The sequence below is a fragment of the Salvelinus sp. IW2-2015 genome, linkage group LG23, assembly GCF_002910315.2.
Source record: "Salvelinus sp. IW2-2015 linkage group LG23, ASM291031v2, whole genome shotgun sequence".
NCBI classification, from domain to species: domain Eukaryota; kingdom Metazoa; phylum Chordata; class Actinopteri; order Salmoniformes; family Salmonidae; genus Salvelinus; species Salvelinus sp. IW2-2015.
The window spans coordinates 15,796,264-15,819,554 of record NC_036863.1 but is presented as its reverse complement, the minus strand read 5'-3'; the positions used below and the strand labels follow the sequence as shown (position 1 = coordinate 15,819,554).

Sequence of the window (23,291 nt, the reverse complement as noted above, 5' to 3'; positions counted from 1 at the left end):
GCTGTATAATAGAATAATATAAATCTCTTAGGCTGTATAATAGAATAATATAAATCTCTAGGCTGTATAATAGAATAATATGAATCTCTTTGGCTGTATAATAGAATAATATACATCTCTTTGGCTGTATAATAGAATAATATACATCTCTTTGGCTGTATAATAGAATATAAATCTTAGGCTGTATAATATAATAATATAAATCTCTAGGCCGTATAATAGAATAATATAAATCTCTTAGGCTGTATAATAGAATAATATAAATCTCTAGGCTGTATAATAGAATAATATAAATCTCTTAGGCTGTATAATAGAATAATATAAATCTCTAGGCTGTATAATAGAATAATATAAATCTCTAGGCTGTAAAATAGTAATATAAAATCTCTAGGCTGTATAATAGATAATATAAATCTCTAGGCGTAAAATAGAATAATATGAATCTCTTTGGCTGTATAATAGAATAATATAAATCTCTTTGCTGTATAATAGAATAATATACATCTCTTTGGCTGTATAATAGAATAATATAAATCTTAGGCTGTATAATATAATAATATAAATCTCTAGGCTGTATAATAGAATAATATAAATCTCTAGGCTGTATAATAGAATAATATAAATCTCTAGGCTGTATAATATAATAATATAAATCTCTTAGGCTGTATAATAGAATAATATAAATCTCTAGGCTGTATAATATATAATATACATCTCTTAGGCTGATAAATAATAATATAAATCTTTAGGCTGTATAATATAATAATATAATCTCTAGGCTGTATAATAGAATAATATAAATCTCAGGCTGTATAATAGAATAATATAAATCTCTAGGCTGTAAAATAGAATAATTGTCACGGCCGTTTAAAGGAGTGGACCAAGGCGCAGCGTTGTGAGCGTACATACTTATTTAATATAAGAATTCACCAACAAAACAATAAACATCAAACGAAACGTGAAGCCAACGTAGTGCTCACAGGCAACTAAACATGGACAACTACCCACAAAACCAACTTGGAAAATGGCAACCTAAATAGGCTCCCCAATCAGAGACAACGATAAACAGCTGTCTCGATTGGGAACCCATCCAGGCCACCATCAACCTAATTACCCCTAGACAAGACAAAATCCCCATAGATAACAAAAACCCTAGACAAGAAAAACCCATAGACAATACAAAAACTAAACAAACCCCCTTGTCACACCCTGACCTAACCAAATAATAAAGATACCAAATATAACTAAAGTCAGGGCGTGACAATAATATAAATCTCTAGGCTGTAAATAGAATAATAAATCTCTGAATAGAATAATATAATCTCTAGGCTGTATAATAGAATAATATAAATCTCTAGGCTGTATAATAGAATAATATAAACTCTAGGCTGTATAATAGAATAATATAAACCTCTTGGCTGTATAATAGAAATAATATAAATCTCTTGGCTGTATAATAGAATAAATACATCTCTAAGGCTGTATAATAGAATAATAAACTCTCTAGGCTGTATAATAGAATAATATAAATCTCTAGGCTGTATAATAGAATAATATAAATCTCTAGGGTGTATAATAGAATAATATAAATCTCTAGGCTGTATAATAGAATAATATAAATATCTTAGGCTGTATAATAGAATAATATAAATCTCTAGGCTGTATAATAGAAAATATAAATCTCTTAGGCTGTATAATAGAATAATATACATCTCTAGGCTGTATAATAGAATAATATAAATCTCTTAGGCTGTATAATAGAATAATATACATCTCTAGCTGTATATAGAAAATATACATCTCTAGGCTGTATAATAGAATAATATACATCTCTTAGGCTGTATAATAGAATAATATACATCTCTTTGGCTGTATAATAGAATAATATAAATCTCTAGGCTGTAAAATAGAATAATATGAATCTCTTTGGCTGTATAATAGAATAATATAAATCTCTTTGGCTGTATAATAGAATAATTACATATCTTTGGCTGTATAATATAATAATATAAATCTTAGGCTGTATAATAGAATAATATAAATCTCTAGCTGTATAATAGAATAATATAAATCTCTAGGCTGTATAATAGAATAATATAAATCTCTTAGGCTGTATAATAGAATAATATAAATCTCTAGGCTGTATAATAGAATAATATAAATCTCTTAGGCTGTATAATAGAATAATATAAATCTCTAGGCTGTATAATATATAATATACATCTCTAGGCTGTATAAAGAATATATAATCTCTAGGCTGTATAATAGAATAATATAAATCTCTAGGCTGTATAATAGAATATATAAAATCTCTAGGCTGTATAATAGAATAATATAAACCTCTAGGCTGTATAATAGAATAATATAAACCTCTAGGCTGTATAATAGAATAATATAAATCTCTAGGCTGTAAAATAGAATAATATAAATCTCTAAGGCTGTATAATAGAATAATATAACTTAGCTGTATAATAGAATAATTACATCTTAAGGCTGTATATAGAATAAATACATCTCTAGGCTGTATAATAGAATAATATACATCTCTTAGGCTGTATAATAGAATAATATAAATCTCTAGGCTGTATAATAGAATAATATAATCTCTTGGCTGTATAATAGAATAATATACATCTCTTTTGCTGTATATAGAATAATATAAATCTCTAGGCTGTATAATAGAATAATATAAATATCTAGGCTGTATAATAGAATAATATAAATCTCTTAGGCTGTATAATAGAATATATAAACTCTAGCTGTATAATAATAATATAATCTCTTAGGCTGTATAATAGAATAATATACATCTCTAGCTGTATAATAGAATAATATACATCTCTAGGCTGTATAATAGAATAATATAAATCTTTAGGCTGTATAATAGAATAATATAAATCTCTAAGGCTGTATAATAGAATAATATAATCTCTAGGCTGTATAAAGAATAATATACATCTCTAGGCTGTATAATAAGAATAATATACATCTCTTAGGCTGTATAATAGAAATAATATAAATCTCTAGGCTGTATAATAGAATAATATAAATCTCTTGGCTGTATAATAGAATAATATACATCTCTTTGGCTGTATAATAGAATAATATAAATCTCTAGGCTGTATAATAGATAATATAATCTCTTTGGCTGTATAATAGAATAATATAAATCTCTAGGCTGATAATAGAATATATCTCTAGCTGTATAATAGAATAATATAAATCTCTTAGGCTGTATATAGAATAATTATAAATCTCTAGGCTGTATAATAGAATAATATAAATCTCTTAGGCTGTATAATAGAATAATATAAATCTCTAGGCTGTATAATAGAATAATATACAATCTCTAGGCTGTATAATAAGAATAATATAAATCTCTAGGCTGTATAATAGAATAATATAATCTCTAGGCTGTATATAGAATAATATAATCTCTAAGGCTGTATAATAGAATAATATAACTCTCTAGGCTGTATAATAGAATAATATACATCTCTAGGGCTGTATAATAGAATAATATAACTCTCTAGGCTGTATAATAGAATAATAATAATCTAGGCTGTATAATAGAATAATATACATCTCTAGGGTGTATAATAGATAATATAAATCTCTAGGCTGTATAATAGAATAATATAAATCTCTTAGGCTGTATAATAGAATAATATAAATCTCTAGGCTGTATAATAGAATAATATAAATCTCTTAGGCTGTATAATAGAATAATATACATCTCTAGGCTGTATAATAGAATAATATACATCTCTAGGCTGTATAATAGAATAATATAAATCTCTAGGCTGTATAATAGAATAATATAAATCTCTAGGCTGTATAATAGAATAATATAAATCTCTAAGGCTGTATAATAGAATAATATAACTCTCTAGGCTGTTATAATAGAATAATATACATCTCTAAGGCTGTATAATAGAATAATATAACCTCTGGCTGTATATAGAAAATATAATCTCTAGGCTGTATAATAGAATAATATAAATCTCTAGGGTGTATAATAGAATAATATAAATCTCTTAGGCTGTTATATAGAATATATAAATCTCTTAGGCTGTATAATAGAATAATATAAATCTCTAGGCTGTATAATAGAATAATATAAATCTCTTAGGCTGTATAATAGAATAATATACATCTCTAGGCTGTATAATAGAATAATATAAATCTCTAGGCTGTATAATAGAATAATATAAATCTTCTAGGGTGTATAATAGAATAATATAAATCTTTAGGCTGTATAATAGAATAATATAATCTCTTAGGCTGTATAATAGAATATATTAAATCTCTAGGCTGTTATAAATAGAATAATATAATCTCTTAGGCTGTATAATAGAATAATATACATCTCTAGGCTGTATAATAGAATAATATAAATCTCTAGGCTGTATAATAGAATAATATAAATCTCTAGGCTTCACTTAATGAGTTTGGAGGAAGACATAATATAAATATTTTTGCGTGCTTTAATAAAGATGTGGGAAACTGCTAAACCAAAGCCATTCCGAGCAGAGCAACTTGACAAAACCCTTCTCTGTCATTATTGACTAATCATCTAGTCCTATCTCTGATTTACAAATCTTAACGTGTGCGATACCTAACAAATCAGAGACCAGACTACACTAATAGACACTTTTAAAGAAGCGTTTATTTGCTTAGCAGTATGTAACCTACACGCTTTGCAGACGAAACGCAACCCCTGCCATGGTTGGGGATCTCTCTCTCTCTCTCTCTCTCTATGTGAGCTGCCTACCTGACCTCAAGCCTCAGGGTGACTGACTGCCCTCCGGTGGAGATAGCAGGGAGGACATTGACATCTGCTTTGTGCTAGCGGATACACAATCCAATCAATGCTCCACCATCTAGTGGAGCATTGACATACAATGGTGTTTCCCCAAAATCCAGATTGGTTTCAAGGACGAACAATATGTGTAATAACCTAGTTATGACATCATTGTTGAAGACCAAACGTCATGGTATGCACCAGACCATCATTCTTGGTAGGAATGAGTGCCATGATTTATAATAATGAAAAAATAGACAAAATCAAGGAATCAAAACCAAGGAATCTTCATCTACTTGATATACCAAAATCACAGACAAATAATGTTCCCTCTCTTTAAAACTCAGCATATGCACCCCTACAGTACAACAAAGCAACAGGCAACAACCGCCTCCAAGAGTCTTTAGCCTAACAGCTTCCCAAGTTCCTGATTGCCCTTCTGCAGCATTCAATAACAACATGTTGTGAAGCCCCATCCAACATGGCTGCCCTCCCAGCTGGCTTGTATCAGTATTTTTCCCCCGGGGCAGCGAGCCGCAATGTTATGGGTCAGCTATGACCAGAACACTGCTACGGGTCAATGCTAAGGGCACAGGAAGTTCAGCTGGATTAGATCAACAGACAACACAAGATCAGGTTTTATTGTGCTCAAGGAAAGACTATTGATCACTTTAAATGGAATACTGGAAAACGTAGCTCGGCTAATATAATCACATCACGATCGAGAACAACCACTCTGTGTACCCATTTTGTATGATACAATGAGTATGTCTGTCTTTAACTGATGAGATAGTCCATAGAGAAATGTTTAACCCAAATGAACAATGAACTGATTTGGTCTTTGGTATATGGATAAATATAGTAGAATTAGCTAAACGTCCAAAAGAGAAATTGATAGACACCAAAGCACAATAAAAATCATGGCCTTGTGGAGTCTACAGTAGATCAGTAGACAGAAGATGAGTGGATGCCAAGCCATCTGTGCGCAACTTATAACACCCCAGGTTCTAGACTGCAACACAGTAATTGTTTGTTTGTGTGTGTATGTGCATCTGGGCCACAAACCTGAAAGCCGTGCTTGCCCCTCCACCATGTGGTGTCCTCTTTGGGGGGCATGTCAATCACCGACACAATGTCCCCAACCTGTCAGGGGAGAGAGAGAGATGGGAGAGAGAAAGGGAAAGAGAGGAGAAGAGTAGGATAGCTGGATCAGTGTCATTGCTAAAGAAGAGACTCACTAGTCATGCTGTGAATACATCTGAGGGGAAACATCATCCTACATATAGAGATGGTGGGTATTATTTGCTAAGAAACGTTTGAGAACCACTAACTGCATCAAAGAGTATTTGTACAGAAGAATTGCATGTTCAATCAGATGTAGAGTGTGAAAAGAGTAATGGAGAAACAACTCCCTAGGAACAACAATGTATTGGAGCATCTGTAGAATAGTAAATATGATGCAGATTACCTGTCATACAACAAAGAACAACGTGCTCACAAAATACGTATGATTATTTATCACTGCATCCAAGCACAGCCATTTATCCATGACATTCCCATTTGTATCTGCACATATGTCCATGTGAGTGTGTGTACACGTATGTGAGTGTGTGTACACGTATGTGTATGTGCATGTGTTGTGTCTAAATGCGGTTCAGCTCTCCCTGTCCTTGGCGGTCACCTCGAAGGAGAGCTCGTCGGCGGCCTGCGCGATGTAGCGTTTGATGACATGGGCGGCGGCGATGGCGGGTACATTAATGGAGGACTCCTCGTGGACCAGTAAGTGGTTGCCCTTGTTATCAACCTGGAACACACACACACAATCAAGTTAGTGTCATATTTACTGTCTGTCACTGCAGACATTACACTGGGTTGGTGAGTTACTGTTCTATTATACAACGGGTGGGGCTAATCCTGGACGCTGACTGGTTAAAACTGCATTCCAGCCAGTGTTTATTCCACAAGTTACCACCAGCTAAAGCTATGAAGTTTAAATRCCTATTTACTCGGTTCCATCTCACTGCGCAATCCACTGTCTCATCAGCCCAGCCAGGCAATTTATAAACTTGATCTCCACTGTAAAAAGCATCTAGACAATATATCCCATTTCTTTTAGACTAGCAATTGGTTTTCAAATGCGGAGATTTGTATAAACCTTGCTTTCTGTCTCTGACATTTGCAACATTGTTTCAGTATTGAAATTCGATCTCCAGCTGTTTCATAGTAATGAACGTGTAGATGTCGGGAGTCGGGATGAAACAGACGGAGGGAGATTTTCTCAGCCAGTCAAAAATCATGAAGAATCAGCATAATTGTTATGGATATATACAAAGAAATGTCAATAGAAAACAGGTCAAACGAAATGAAGTGCAGCTACTGTAGTTTGCAGTCTTTCCAGCTTCAGTTTGAAGTAATTGTGTTAGCTGTGTCATTGGCTAGCGCCTCTGAACAACATTATCCTGAAATTGCGCATCATTAGCTCATTGTTAAGGATGCATCCAAATAAATGTCACTAGAAAACAGCTTAAACAAATGCAAATTGCAGCTACTTTGTTGTTATTCTGGCTAAAATGTTTGACATAACTGTAAGTTAGCCGTAGTTGGCTAGCTAGTAAGTAAGGGATAAGAATGTTGCCAGCCAGTATGGCAATAGAACATTTAGAACGAATGACTGGGTAGCGTCCATAGATACAGAACTTGGGTAGACGGCTTGGGTAGCAACCCTAGATTTGTGTCGGACCTATATCTTGTGGAAGGATGAAATATCAATAAATTCAACAAAATAAAGTTTTTAATGAAAATATATAAATCATTATTTGAATACGTTGGTACCCCTTCTCAGGCCTAACACCCATGCCAATATAGCCACCAAACACCGGCTTCTCGGGCATTATCACTTAATTACGTGTGAGTCAATAAGGAAAGAGAGGAGCAGTAAGCGCGTGTTCGTGCAAGAAAATGGGAAACTACAGTATGTGTTATCTGTGGTGTATTTGTGTAGAGCAGGGCTCTCCAACCGTGTTCCTGGAGAGCTACCCTCCTGTAGGTTCACACTCCAAACCCAGTTTTAACTGACCTGATTCAGCGTATCAACAAGCTAATTATTAGAATCAGGTGCTAATTAATACATTAGGGTTGAAGTGTAAACCTACAGGACAGTAGCTCTCCAGGAACAGGGTTGGATAGCCCTGGTCTAGTGTGTGTGGGAGATTGATAGACAAACAGACACAGACAAGACAGACAGACAGCATGAGACACACAGACATAAACCCAGACAGAAGCTCACCTCCATCCACGTGAGGGCGGGCCCACAGTTGATCTTGTTGTCAGCGATCGCTGAGAAGCGGGAGAGGTAAGCCATCAGCATCTGGGAAACTACCTGTGAGAGAGGAAACCAGGAACAGACAATGGGTAAAACACCTATATAACATACTAGTTCCACACAGAGTGTTGAATGACCTACAGCTACTAAAAAGGAAGTGTATGTACAGTACCAGTCAAAAGTTTGGACACACCTACTACTCCTTCAAGAGTTATTCTTTATTTGTGCTATTTTCTACATTGTAGAATAATAGTGAAGACATCAAAACTATGAAATAACACATATGGAATCATGTAATAACCAAAAGTGTGGTGACACAAAAGAAAATATATGTTATATTCTTCAAGGTAGCCACCCTTTGCCTTTATGACAGCTTTGCATAATCTTGGCATTCTCTCAACCAGATTCATGAGGAAGTCACCTGGAATGCATTTCAATTAACAGGTGTGCCTTGTTAAAAGTTCATTTGTGGAATTTCTTTCCTTCTTAATGCGTTTGAGCCAATCAGTTGTGTTGTGACAAGGTAGGGGTGGTATACAGAAGATAGCCCTATTTGGTAAAAGACCAAGTCCATATTATGGCAAGAACGGCTCAAATAAGCAAAGAGAAATGACAGTCCATCATTACTTTAAAACAGTACAGTCGCAAAAACCATCAAGCGCTATGATGAAACCGGCTCTAATGAGGACCACCACAGGAAAGGAAGACCCAAAGTTACCTCTGCTGCAGATAAGTTCATTAGAGTTACCAGCCTCAGAAATTGCAGCCCAAATAAATCCAAGTAACAGACACATGTCAACATCAACTGTTCAGATCAGGCCTTCATGGTTGAATTGCTGCAAAGAAACCACTACCATAGGATACCAATAAGAAGAAGATACTTGCTTGGGCCAAGAAACACGAACAATGGACAGACAGGTGGAAATCTGTCCTTTGGTCTGATGTGTCCAAATTTTTKATTTTTGGTTCCAACCGCCGTGTCTTTGTGAGTGCAGAGTAGATGAACGGATGATCTCTGCATGTGTGGTTCCCACCATGAAGCATGGAGGAGAAGGTGTGATGGTGCTTTGCTGGTGACACTGTTAGGGATTTATTTTGAATTCAAGGCACACTTAACCAGCATGGCTATCACGGCATTACTGGTAGCCAAGTATTAATCTAACAGTAAATGTAATGCCTCAAAAAAACATTGCAGTTGTAGCCTGTACACTCGCAATGGCTGATGTGCATTTCACACGCTCTGTATTTAAAATCCATAACAAATATCATGTTTGTAAAATAGTTGCTATAGAGAGAACATTTATGTCTACAGAAAGCTTATAGCCTCCTCTCTTCAACAGTGACAACAGCTGTGTTTTTCCCGCAATTGGATTTTGAAATGTTATAGCCTACAATCAGAATACTTATTTTTCTCCTGGAATGCAGGGGGAGAGGGAGTGAGTCTCGCTCATCATAGAAGCAGGCCACAACGAAACAGGCACGGGGCAGGGCAGAGACTTTAATTACAGGAATCATAATTAAGGCTCTGAATGAATAAAATTTGTTGGTAGCACTGATGCTCTCAACTTAAAAAAGTTAGGAGCACCACATAAAATGTAGGAGCACCAGAAAATAAGATTTTTTAAATTGATTGAGATACAGCCTACATGAATTCTAGCTACTTTTGAAGGAAATGTTGTGCCCTATCAACTAATATGTAACCCTGTAAATGCATGCATTTATTATAAAAGCTAAAATGTTGATACAAATAGCTGTCATTGAAATTACAAAGCAATATTAGTTTTCTACATGGTGTAAAAAGCACTGTTTCCTATTGAGATGCATTACATTCAAAATTGTACACGGTCTCTTTAAGAATGTCAGTGACATTCTGAGTGACAACATGCAAATCGGTCATTTATTCATTGCTATGATCATTGAACTCCTGAAGAAGCTATTCCTTTTCCATTCTTTCTGTGCCCCCAAATGTTTGGATATACTGGTAAAGTTACCAGGTTGTTAGCTTGCTAGCTAATGAGGTAACATGACTTAACAAGGTGTTAATGGCCCACAAGTAGTTTTAGAACGGCTCATGACATGGTTTATGAACGTAAAATACAGCCCGCCAATGGAGATGCAACCAGCTGCAGAGCCAATGCACAATAGAAGGGAAAAAATGTAGCACCGATAATATGAGTCACTACTTTTGAACAGTTTGGGCTAGAGATAACCAGTTCTCTGTAGTAATGGTGTAACCACCACAGTCACGGATCAGCACTCACTTTTTTCTCTAGGGTACTCAGAAACAGTGATACAGCAAAGCATAACCTTTACAATTTATCTGGGAAAAAAAACATTTTGCACAGCTAAATATTTAGGAGCACATGCGATCAAAATGATCACACTAGAGGCATGATCATGAAGAAAACGCACATTACTGTTTGACCAAATCATGGTCACAGCCTCCTAAAAAAAAATAGGACATTTGGAGTGAAGTGACCATGTAGAATGTGCAGCTCACACCGATGCGACCAATTAAACATGACTTGCACAGCCAAGTAAAAAGGGCCGCAAAATGCAACTAAATTGTCGCAGTCTGGAGCCCTGGTGTGTGTGTCTGACTTGAGCATGGGCCAGAAAGACGTGTTTGACTGAGCTCATAATGTAGCCAATCCTAATGATATTGAAAGGACGGTTGTTTCTAGTTTTCATTAGCAACTTCTTGAGTAATGCACTATAGATGAGAGAAAGCGAGAGCAAAAGGAAAGACTGAGTGGTGAGCGCCTAGCAGAGGAAATCAAACGCTCCACTGGAGGCCGTTTGGAGAGGAGAGGGGAAGAGGGAGAGGTTAGAGAAGGGGAGAGGAGTGGGGAAGAGGGAGAGGTTAGAGAAGGGGAGAGGAGGGGGAGAAGGGAGAGATTAGAGAAGAGAGGAGAAAGGATAGGTTAGAGCAGAAGGAGAGGAGAGGTTAGAGAGCTGAGCTCCAAGAGAGGAGAGGAGTAGGTAGATTAGAGAAGGGCGAGGAGAGAGAGGAGAAGGGATACGTTAAAGGATAGGAGAGCAGAGGAGAGGTTAGGGGAGGAAGAAAGAGGTTGGAGAAGAAGAGAAGAGGTTAGAGGAAGAAGAGCAGACCATTGAGGTGGTGGGCATGGGCCAGGCCAGACGTGGAGCCAAACCTTTCCTGACCCTCTCTCCGGGAGGTTCCAGCCCGCTGCCTGCCACATTGATCCAGTACATGAGCTAGCACTGTGCGTACCCAATCAGACAGGGTCCATCAACACAGATACACAGAGGCCGAGTGTTATAGCCCAGAGGGGCCTAATGGGCGCAAGCTGACGACACATGTACATGACACAGACAGCTTAGCCCTGGTTTTAAAAGGACCATAGCCTCGGAGCGTTTGTTTTCTTCTTCCACAAGATGTGTAAACATTTATAACCTGATCAGGCCCAACTTTACCACAGCCAGGACAAATCTGTCCAGGAGGAAACGGTGAAAAAAAGGCAATTCTATATGTGGAAGATAGCAGACGTGTAAAATGACAAAGCATGTCAGAGGTTTAAAAAAATATGTTTTTCATTTGAGACTTCACTGTGGCACTAACCAGACAAAACAATGGTTAATGAGCTATCAGATCTGTCCAAATATTTAATGAAGGACATACAGTGGGGAGAACAAGTATTTGATACACTGCCGATTTTGCAGGTTTTCCTACTTACAAAGCATGTAGAGGTCTGTAATTTTTATCATAGGTACACTTCAACTGTGAGACGGAATCTAACAACAAATCCAGAAAATCACATTGTATGATTTTTAAGTAATTAATTTGCATTTTATTGCATGACATAAGTATTTGATCACCTACCAACCAGTAAGAATTCCGGCTCTCACAGACTTGATAGTTTTTCTTTAGAAGCCCTCCTGTTCTCCACTCATTACCTGTATTAACTGCACCTGTTTGAACTCATTACCTGTATAAAAGACACCTGTCCACACACTCAATCAAACAGACTCCAACCTCTCCACAATGGCCAAGACCCAGAGAGCTGTGTAAGGACATCAGGGATAAATTGTAGACCTGCCAAGGCTGGGATGGGCTACAGGACAATAGGCAAGCAGCTTGGTGAGAAGGCAACAACTGTTGGCGCAATTATAGAAAATGGAAGAAGTTCAAGATGACGGTCAATCACCCTCGGTCTGGGGCTCCATGCAAGATCTCACCTCGTGGGGCATCAATGATCATGAGGAAGGTGAGGGATCAGCCCAGAACTACACGGCAGGACCTGGTCAATGACCTGAAGAGAGCTTGGACCACAGTCTCAAAGAAAACCATTAGTAACACACTGGAGTGGGCCAAAATCCCTGCTGCAGTGTGTGCAAACCTGGTCAGGAACTAAAATGCAAATTAATTACTTAAAAATCATATAAAGTGATTTTCTGGATTTTGTTCCCACCTCTCACAGTTGAAGTGTACCTATGATAAAAAATTACAGACCTCTACATGCTTTGTAAGTAGGAAAACCTGCAAAATCGGCAGTGTATCAAATACTTGTTCTCCCCACTGTATGTCACCTTGAGGGTGCTCAACAAAGACGAAGCTGACAAGGATCTCTGGTTAAATCAAATATGTCCCTACTCAACCCTCATTCGTCAAATGTCACAGGGAGGGAGAGTACGTTGAAACTGACGCCATATTTAGCCTCAATGACAAAGCAGGCCGCTGACTGAAAAAAGAAGAACAAAAAACTGCTGAAAATAATGCCCTGACTTTCAAGTTATGAAAACAGTAGCAACAGTACTACAATACTAAGTACTTGATTTGGAAGGTAAGTAAGCATCTGGTATAGAAGGCTTGCTGTACAGAGCAGCAGAGGGGGGCCTTACATGGTCCGGTCTGGTTTGGGCTTAAAGGCTATAATGGGTAAGGAAAGGAAAGCTTTTCTTTGATGACCTGGATGCTTTCCTTGTTGGGCTCAATTTGTTGGTTACTGTTGGTGATGAATACCCTGCCGCTTCCAACAAGACTTGTCCTATTCAGCGCACTAATCCAAAAGTGAGCCTTCTCCTCTGAGTGCCAGACAGGGTATGTGCCCCAAATGGCACCCTAGTCTCTATATAGTGCACTACTTTTGACCAGGGCTCATATGGCTCTGGTCAGAAGTAGTGCACCATGTTGGAAATAGGGTACCATTTGGGACTCCGCCAGGCCCTCTCTTCAGCCCCTCTCCTTCCTGTCAACATGACCAAGAAAACATAGACCAAGAGGGCTAAGACTCTCCAGAAAGACAAAGACTAGAGAACAGGTGGTACCACAACAGTAAAGCCAAGCCCAACATCAAGGCCTTGAAGGGAAGGGAGGCTGGCTGGATGGCTGGCTAACTGAAACAATAGGGAGACTGATTGGTTGATTAGCAGTGAGTTTGCTGATTTCGCTGAATATTCTTACCAACTTTGTACAGGTTTTCTCTAAGTTCTTTTAGACTTAACGAGTCATGGAAGATATTGTATAAGGTAATGTCAGCTCATTTCGAACAGGCAATCTAGCTCCCAAAGTACTGGCCTACAAAACAGTGACAATCAAGTATTGGAATGCGCAAGCAATATGTTGGTTAGCATACTAGCTAGGCTAACACTATCCAAATACCTGCAGTAGCTAGGTACCAAAATATGCCCTTCAAAGAGGGGCCAGCAAAACAGCCTCTCGACAATACGGTTAGTGACATTTTATTTCAAGCCAATTTTCCCCTACACCAATTAATCCTGTAAGGACCTATGTGTATTAAATGCCTGAAGGCTACAATCAAATAATGACTGCTGTCTGAAATTACTATACGCCAGCTCTCTGCTATTACTTGTCCCAGCAGCCACGGACACGGATTAAACTGAAAGGTCCGACATCTGGTTCCTCCAATCACGACTGAGGTATTTCCACAGCCTTTTTACATGAAAACCCTAATAACCTGTTTTACCAGTAGTTTTTAGCACTGAACATCCCACTACAGAAGGACCTGTGCTTTCACTGTGGGCGTAGTAATCTGACCTCCTGAGATTAGTCAACGCGCAGCCTAGTGTTTCACATTACACTTGGGACAGCTGGAGAGAGAGGCTGTGTATCAAATGGCACCCTATGCCCTATAAACATGTAGTGCACAAATTTTGACCAGGGCCCAGATCTGGTCAAAAGTAGTGCACTATGTAGGGAATAGGGTGTCATTTGGGACGCAGAGCAAAGTGGTGACTGTGAAGCCTAGTCAGCCTACCTTTGTGGGAGTCTCTTTTTAGGGGCAGAGAGCATGAGTACCAGGGCCTTTTTCCATTTACTGAAGGACTGGATGATCATATGGGTAAGCATTAACAGCCACTCCATATTTCAAAGCCCATCAATTTAGCTGTGAAAATGTGCCACAGTTCAAGTAGGCTTTCTCTGGGAAAACAACTGTAAACAGAGAGAGCGAGTGAGAGTTCCTATTGCAGCCCAGCAGGATGGAGAGGTTTTCTAAAAACATAAAACAGACTATACAGCTGCCTTCCTCTAAACACCAGGCCATTAGACAGAACGAAAAAAACAAACCTGGGCACAAATGGACACTTTAACAAATTTAGCCCATGAATCAGCCTGCAACGAATACGAGTTTGTAAAACAAGCAAATACAGCATTGACATTGTACAGGTATTTCACTCTAGGACGGACATGGTCGCAAAACTGTTCTCAAGTCACCCGTCCTTTGGCTCTGGCTTCTGTCTGAACCCTAAAGACTGTAATCTTGAAGGGGAAAGATAACATAGTCCTTAAAGTCGTGAACTCTGAGGCAGTATTCAAAGCGTGAGACTGGGAGAGACCATTTGAATGGGGATATAGGGGTGTTGGGTGGGGTGGGGCACATCGGCTGTACTGAGAAAGACCGGGTATCTTACCTCGGCGCGATCCCTCAGACTGTCGAATCGAGGCAGCTCAGGCAGCTGCGAGAAGCGGCGGTCATAGATGCAAAGGTGCAGGTGCTTGTCCAGGACACGGAAATCCTCATAGCTGCGCTTCACAATCCAGCTTCGGCTCTGCGGAGCAAAAATAGCAAGAGTGGGAAAGTAGGAGAGAGAAGAGAGAGAGGACGTTTCAAAACACAGGGGATATGCATGTACTAACCAGACCAGGGTGTATTACCTTCCTAGCTATAATCCTGCTACAGTGACTCCCCACACAATACTCCACTGTGGGACAGGGACCATACATCTGTATGGTTGCGGATGTGGTATGGTTGTGGTTGCCCCAAGCAGAGCACCAGTCTGCCAATGTAAGGCAGAGCCAAAAAACTGATTAAAGGATGGATGGTGGATAGATGGGGGGAGGGATTGGAGAAGGGGATGAATGCAAATGGCTGGGATTATTAAGAGAGGGGGGTCAAATCTGGTGGAATTAAGAGAGAGTTGGACATTATATCCTTCTCGTCTCAAGAGGGGGGGCATTTTAATCTGAAAAGGGGATCTCCCTCATTGGACGATGAGCCCGGGAATCTAGTACAGAACATCCAGTGAAAAACAACCCAGCTTTAATTATATTAGATGTACTGCTATTATTCAAACCAGACATACAGTTGAAGTCGGAAGTTTACATACACTTTAGCAAAAATCCATTTAAACTCAGTTTTTCACAATTCCTGACATTTAATCCTAGTAAATATTCCCTGTTTTAGGTCAGTTAGGATCACCACTTTATTTTAAGAATGTTATTAAATATTAAATAATATAATAATAACAGAGAGAATGATTTATTTCAGCTTTGATTTCTTTCATCACTTTCCCAGTGGGTCAGAAGTTTACATACACTCAATTARTATTTGGTAGCATTGCCTTTAAATTGTTTAACTTGGGTCAAACATTTCGGGTAGCCTTCCACAAGCTTCCCACAACAAGTTGGGTGAATTTTGGCCCATTCCTCCTGACAGAGCTAGTGTAACTGAGTCAGGTTTGTAGGCCTCCTTGCTCACACACACTTTTTCAATTCTGCCCACAAATTTTCTGTGGGATTGAGGTCAGGGTTTTGTGATGGCCACTCCAAAACCTTGACTTTGTTGTCCTTAAGCCATTTTGCCACAACTTTGGAAAAATGCTTGGGGTCATTGTCCATTTGGAAGACCCATTTGCAACCAAGCTTTAACTTCCTGACTGATGTATTGAGATGTTGCTTCAATATATCTACATAATTTTCCTCCCTCATGATGCCATCTATTTTGTGAAGTGCACCAGACCCTCCTGCAGCAAAGCACCCCCACAACATGATGCTGCTACCCTGTGCTTCACGGTTGGGATCCTGTTTTTCGGCTTGCAAGCCTCCCCCTTTTCCCTCCAAACATAACGATGGTCATTATGGCCAAACAGTTATATTTTTGTTTCATCAGACCAGAGGACATTTCTCCAAAAAGTACGATCTTTGTCCCCATGTGCAGTTGCAAACTGTAGTCTGGCTCTTTTATGGCGGTTTTGGAGCAGTGGCTTCTTCCTTGCTGAGCGGCCTTTCAGGTTATGTCAATATAGGACTCAATTTACTGTGGATATAGATACTTTTGTACCCGTTTCCTCCAGCATCTTCACAAGGTACTTTGCTGTTATTCTGGGATTGATTTGCACTTTTCGCACCCAAGTACACTCATCTCTAGGAGACAGAACGTCTCAGGCGTTTGGAAATTGCTCCCAAGGATCAACCAGACTTGTGGAGGTCTGCAATTGTTTTTCTGAGGTCTTGGCTGATTTCTTTAGATTTTCCCATGATGTCAAGCAAAGAGGCACTGAGTTTGAAGGTAGGCCTTGAAATACATCCACAGGTACACCTCCAATTCACTCAAATGATGTCAATTAGCCTATCAGAAGCTTCTAAAGCCATGACATCATTTTCTGGAATTTTCCAAGCTGTTTAAAGGCACAGTCAACTTAGTGTATGTAAACTTCTGACCCACTGGAATTGTGATACAGTGAATTATAAGTGAAATAATCTGTCTGTAAACAATTGTTGGAAAAATTACTTGTGTCATGCACCAAGTAGATGTCCTAACCGACTTGCCAAAACTATAGTTTGCTAACAAGAACTTTGTGGAGTGGTTGAAAAATGAGATTTAATGAGTCCAACCTAAGCGCATGTAAACTGCAGCGGGGTAATAACTTTGCATGTTTTATTGTTATTGCGAGTAAATCCAACAGGCATCATGCTAGACAGAATGGAACAGCTCCTAAATCGTCCACCATATCTAGCTCACCTGCTTGAACTGTGCTGGACTGCCCTGGATAGCTAATTTTGGAATCCATTGACGAAGTGATCAATTCGCCGAAGCTATTTCGGGAGTACAACACGAGAAGTCGATAACTCCATACATTAATTTAACTGACGATAAATCTTTGGGGTAAATACATCAGAGGCCGGCTGGCACATGACAAAGCAAGGCTTTTTTTAATCTGAAGAGGGTGCTGAATCAAAAAGTGACAGGCAAATACAGTTGTGATGTAAGCCTCAGGCAATGTCCCAAATGGCCCCCTATTCCCTATATAGTGCACTACTTTTGACCAGAGCCCTATGGGCCCAGGTCAAAAGCAGTGCACTATATAGGGAATAGGTTGCCATTTGGTACAGGCCCTCGGTCAGCACCGGGCACACATGACTTGCCTCGCTAGGTCTCTGATGAGAGGGTCGCGTAACTGCCAAGTTGAGGAAAAGATTTGGAGGCACGGATGGTATACCAGATATCTTCTCCAAGTTGTGTGTTTTGTTGCTACTCTACACCTCGTGAGCATCATGGATGATGCCAAACGGTGTGATTTCAGTGTCACTCTCCATTCCCACAAGAGACCCTTCTCACCGATCTGACCTTTCTATTTAGTTGTTTGGTTGTTTCAGCTTCACTGTTCCCACAATAATTTTAATCATGACCAAATGGGTTTTCAGAAATGACTGAAAATGAGCCAATCACCTACTAGCTAACACATTGAACATTCATTTGGTGTGTGACAAGATTCCAAAGACAGAGGCTTTCAATGTGACTGTGTATATTTGTGAGAGTGTGCATGCAAGTGAGAGTGCGTGTGTATGCAAGCGTTAGATTTGTACTATTTTCCACATTGTAGAACAATAGTGAARATATCAAAACTATGAAATAACACATGAAATCATGTAGTTACCAAAAAAGTGTTAAAACAAATCAAAATATGTTAAAAAAATTTAAGTAGCAACCCTTTGCCTTGATGACAGCTTTGCACACTCTTGGCATTCTCTCAACCAGCTTCACCTGGAATGCTTTTCCAACAGTCTTGAAGGACTTCCCACATATGCTGAGCACTTGTTTGCTGCTTTTCCTTCACTCAGCAGTCCAACTCATCCCAAACAATCTCAATTGGATTGAGGTCTGGTGATTGTGGAGGCCAGGTCATCTGATGCAGCACTCCACCAGTCTCCTTCTTGGTCAAATAGCCCTTACACAGCCTGGAGGTGTGTTGGATCATTGTCCTGTTGAAAAACAAATGATGGTAGCCATGCTGGTTAAGCGTGCCTTGAATTCGAAATAAATCCCTGACAGTGTCACCAGCAAAGCACCCCCACACCTGCTCCTCCATGCTTCCGTGGGAACCACACATGGGGAGATCATCCGTTCACCTACTCTGCGTCTCACAAAGACACGTCTGTTGGAACCAAAAATCTCAAATTTGGACTCATCAGACCAAAGGACAGAATTCCACCGGTCTAATGTCCATTGCTCGTGTTTCATGGCACAAGCAAGTTTCTTCTTATTATTGGTGTCCTTTAGTAGTGGTTTCTTTGCAGCAATTCGACCAGGAAGGCCTGATTCACACAGTGTCCTCTGAACAGTGTAAAATATATGTTCATTTGTTTAACACTTTTTTGGTTACTACATGATTCCATATATGTTATTTCATAGTTTTGATGTCTTCACTATTATTCTACAATGTAGAAAATAGTACAAATAAAAACAAATAAAAATGAGTAGGTGTGTCCAAACTTTTGACTGGTACTGTATATGAGAGATCACTGATTGAGTGAGAATGACACCGCAGCATAGCACAGCACCCAGATGATTACTCAGTCACACCTGGCAGTAGATCTGGACCAAATACTGCAGCTCCTTGGACTCAAAGCCATTCCGTGTCACTTCACTCTGTTCATCCACGAGGGCCAACTGGAATACAGAGAGAAAGAGAGAAAGAGAAAGGGAAAGAGGGAGAGGGAAAGAGAAAGTATGAGACGCATATAGTAGCTCTTAGTGTTTTGGGTCAAATGGCAGAAGGGCGTAGATGTGGACAGATGACAGAAAAATCTGTTTAAACAATCCTTTAACCTTCCTCTAACCCCCCTTCTTTCAAGCTAGAGTTAAGAGTCTCTCATTAGAGCCAACAAAATGACACCATCCCTCACAGCCCCTGACAATTAAACACAGCCCTGGGCTCCTATTCACAAGGCTTCTGAAAGTAGGAGTCCATTTTAGATCATAATGAATATGGTTATACGAACAGGTGGGAACATATCCTAGATCAGCACTCCTATGCTTTGTAAATACGAGCCCTGTACATTTTAACCCCAATCCCTTTTTCCCCCTCTCGCAATTCTCTCCACTTCTCCTGCTGTAGGACACAGAGAAGATGAAGRTAATACCTGAAAGATGTTGTTGTGGATGACAACAGAAAAGCTTAGAGTCCCAAGCCAGCCGTCCGCAACTGACATACATGACGTGCCACAAATGCACTGGCTGGTTAGGCTACTTGGACCTTTTCATTCCATATTATTGACTGAAATTAACCGATCAACATAGTGATGACATATACAGTGTGAATAACTTCTTATTACAGGTGCATACTAGACAATGCACCCTGCACCCTTAGCAAGCTGTCTTTCTATGGGCTGAACAATGCTAGCTAACGTTATTTGCTACTTGCTAGCTACAAGATCATAACGTTTAACAGGTTGCAGATATCAAATATGTCACTCGTTTTTGAGTAGAAGGGTTAAAATGTTTTGAAAAGGTGTGTGATGATTTATGCGCCCTATTCATGTAGTAGCAAACGATGTCTGAACTGCAGAGGTATGTGCTAGCGCAGACTGTAGCAAAACATTTTGCAGCCGAAACAAGCATTTCTTATTGGACAAGTTCAGATAGTCCCTCCCCATTTTGTTTTTCACGCATGGTGATTTTAATGAAGGGAAACTGAAATCTGTTTTACCAGAATGTTACCTGTGCAACTAGGGGTGACAAAACTCTAGATCACCTTTTCTCCACACACAGAAATGCATACAAGGCTCTCCCTCACCCTCTCTTTGGTAAATCTGACCAAAACTCTATCCTCCTGCTTCCAAGCTCAATACGGAAGTGGTAGGATGAAGCGGATACTAAGCTACAAGACTGTTTCTCTAGCACAGACTGGAATATGTTCCGGGATTCTTCGGATAACATTGAGTTTACCACATCAGTCACCGGCTTCAATAAGTGCATCAACGACGTTGTCCCCACAGTGAATGTATGTACGTACGTATATACCCCAATCAGAAGCCATGGATTACAGGCTACATCCGCATTAAGCTAAAGGATAGAGCTTCCGCTTTCAAGGAGTGGGACACCAATTCGGACCCTTATAAGAAATCACGCTACGACCTCTGACGAGCCATCAAACAGGCAAAGCGTCAACACAGGACTAAGAATCCTACTACGCCGGCTCTGATGCTCGACAGATGTGGCAGGGCTTGCAAACTATCGCGGATTACAAAGGGAAACCCGGCTGCGAGATGCCCTGCGACACAAACCTACCAGACGACCTAAATGCCTTCTATGCTCGCAACACTGAAACATCCATGAGAGCATCAGCTGTTCCGGATGACTAAGCCCGATGTGAGTAAGACCTTTAAACAGGTTAACATTCGCAAGGCTGCGGGGCCAGACGGATACCAGTATATAGAGTAGCCAGCCAAATAGAAAAAGTAGCCAGCCAGGTGCGTCTGAGCTCCAAAGGAGCTCTATTTTGGTGGCCACCTGTACATTGAAATGTATTTTTTATATTTAACCTTTATTTAATGCCTTGATTCCATTTGATATACACAGCGAAATTATTGAATACTTTATCAAGTTACCTCCCAGATTGGAAAATATTTGTGACTTGACTAACATTAATCTGAAGACTGTTATTTATCTAATCAACTAACTATGTTTAATTGTTACCCAATTAAATGAATCATGTAACAATTAACTCATTAGGATGTGGGGCACCACAGGAACGGTTCTTTAAAGAGTTAACATCCCTCGAATTAAACTCCAAAGGTCTTTACCTATCACACCTATAAACAGTCAATGTATTAATCATAACCTCGTATCATATCATCATTCTGAACAGTCGTAACCTCCTTGCATCTACAAAAACCCGAGCCTTACTTATGATTCAGTACTACACAAATTGGTTTAATCATTTATTTACTAGTTAATTAAATGGTAACACAGGATAAACATACACACTTAATATGTTAAAAACAGATCGCTAGCGGAATGGTAAAACATGGCTGCTTGTTACAAAAGAGATGGAGAAGGGGGCAGAAACATTATACTTCGGTACATTTAGAAACTACTCTCAATTACAGTAATCATATACTTTGCACACGAACCGCCACCCTGTTTGAGTAAGAAATCATAAAATGTATTTACGTGAAATGTCTTGGTTCGCCGGATCTCTCTCGGTGGACAGGGCCGCCTTGTAAAGAGTTGGGCATTTTTCGTGGCACGCTTGTAAGGATCTGATTGTCCAAAATGGTTCCGACAAGTCTCATACTGTTGTCCTTCTTTGTAGTTGTCCGTTATCTGGTGACTTGTCGTGTAGTCCTGAACAGAACTACAGAGTKWATTTTACTCCCAATCGCTCCTGAAGATGCTTATTCGAAGATAGGCTAGCCAGCCAGGTTGATGGTTCCTAGTGGAGTGATGAGTGTAGCGTAATACGATGGTTTGAGCAGAGTAGTAGAATGGTCCCCCCTAAATTCGCTTTCTAAGATACTTTACTTAGGACAGCTAATCAGCCGTACCAGTGATTGTCCAGGAGGTGAGTTTATCGTCTCTGCCTCGTGTTGAGATTCAGAGTTCAAACCATTTTAAGCATGCAGCTGCAGCTTCATGCTTTTCTGGTCTGATATGTTCATTCTTAACCCATCAATTTATACAGTTTCATCGAAAGGGCGGTTCCGTCAGGCTGACACGGTCTGACCTCACTCAGGGGCGTGACTTATCACTGTACAAAGTTTATGTAAAACAATTATCTCCTATGGCTCCTAAAATCCCATCCCTCTCTTTTTTATATTACATGCACAATGCATAGGATGGACACTTCACACATGTAGTGGGGATCCTTTCCAAATTACAGTATTTCCTTTATAACATTTTTAATGGCATCACAAAATAACAAACAAAATTACATTAGTTCTATAGATCGCCTCTGACATTCCCCACGTTCTATGTTAGAAATATTGCTCCAGTATTCACTTTTGAACGTGTTAGTGTTTCGGCGGGAAAAGTCTCTAGAAACAAAGGACATTCCTCTGGTGAACATTGGAGAGGGAGACTTGAATCTTTTCCTCTTGATTTACGACAGGACGCGAGGTGTTAACCCTCACAAGTTCAATCCTCCCCCCTTTGCAGGTGAGAAGGGGTCTGGTTGAAATTATTCATTGCAAACCTGTTCTGATCGATTTTGGATCCTCACAGGACAGTCATGACATATTGTTGTGGTATTCAAATAAAATCATGTTATTTGTCACATGCTTCGTAAACAATAGGTGTAGACTAAGTGAAATACTTACGGCCCCTCCCAACAATGCAGAGAAAAAAAATWAAAAAAATAACAAGGACCACACAATGAGTAACTATAACTTGACTATATACACAGGGCACGAGGCAACTGAGGCAGACATGCACATACAGGCAGGGGCAAAGTCCCAACAGGGTAGATAATAAGCAGTAGCAGCAGCATATGTGAGGAGTCAAAAGAATTAGTGCAAAATGGTATTGTATAAAAAGGCAATTTAGATAACTGAAAATGTATGAATTCAGTGTACTTTTAGTTGTTTTGGATATTGTCTAGGTCTAGGCCTATACGACTAGGACTATTTTCTAAGTAAGAGAACAAACCAATTTAAACACTGTAAATAAGACTTTAATCTCA

General features: G+C 39.2%; 1 protein-coding gene across 1 annotated transcript in view; it reads right to left on the bottom strand.

Moving 5' to 3' along the window:
• Positions 1-23,291, bottom strand: part of LOC111950261 (rho GTPase-activating protein 32-like) — a 239,412-nt gene that overhangs the window by 36,070 nt on the left and 180,051 nt on the right. The window contains exons 6-10 of the mRNA XM_023967694.1: positions 19,193-19,279; positions 15,021-15,158; positions 8,091-8,183; positions 6,486-6,608; positions 5,870-5,947 (exon numbers count right to left, since the gene is read on the bottom strand). Of these exons, the coding sequence (XP_023823462.1) occupies positions 5,870-5,947; positions 6,486-6,608; positions 8,091-8,183; positions 15,021-15,158; positions 19,193-19,279 (519 nt within the window). The remainder of the gene's footprint in view (positions 1-5,869; positions 5,948-6,485; positions 6,609-8,090; positions 8,184-15,020; positions 15,159-19,192; positions 19,280-23,291) is intronic.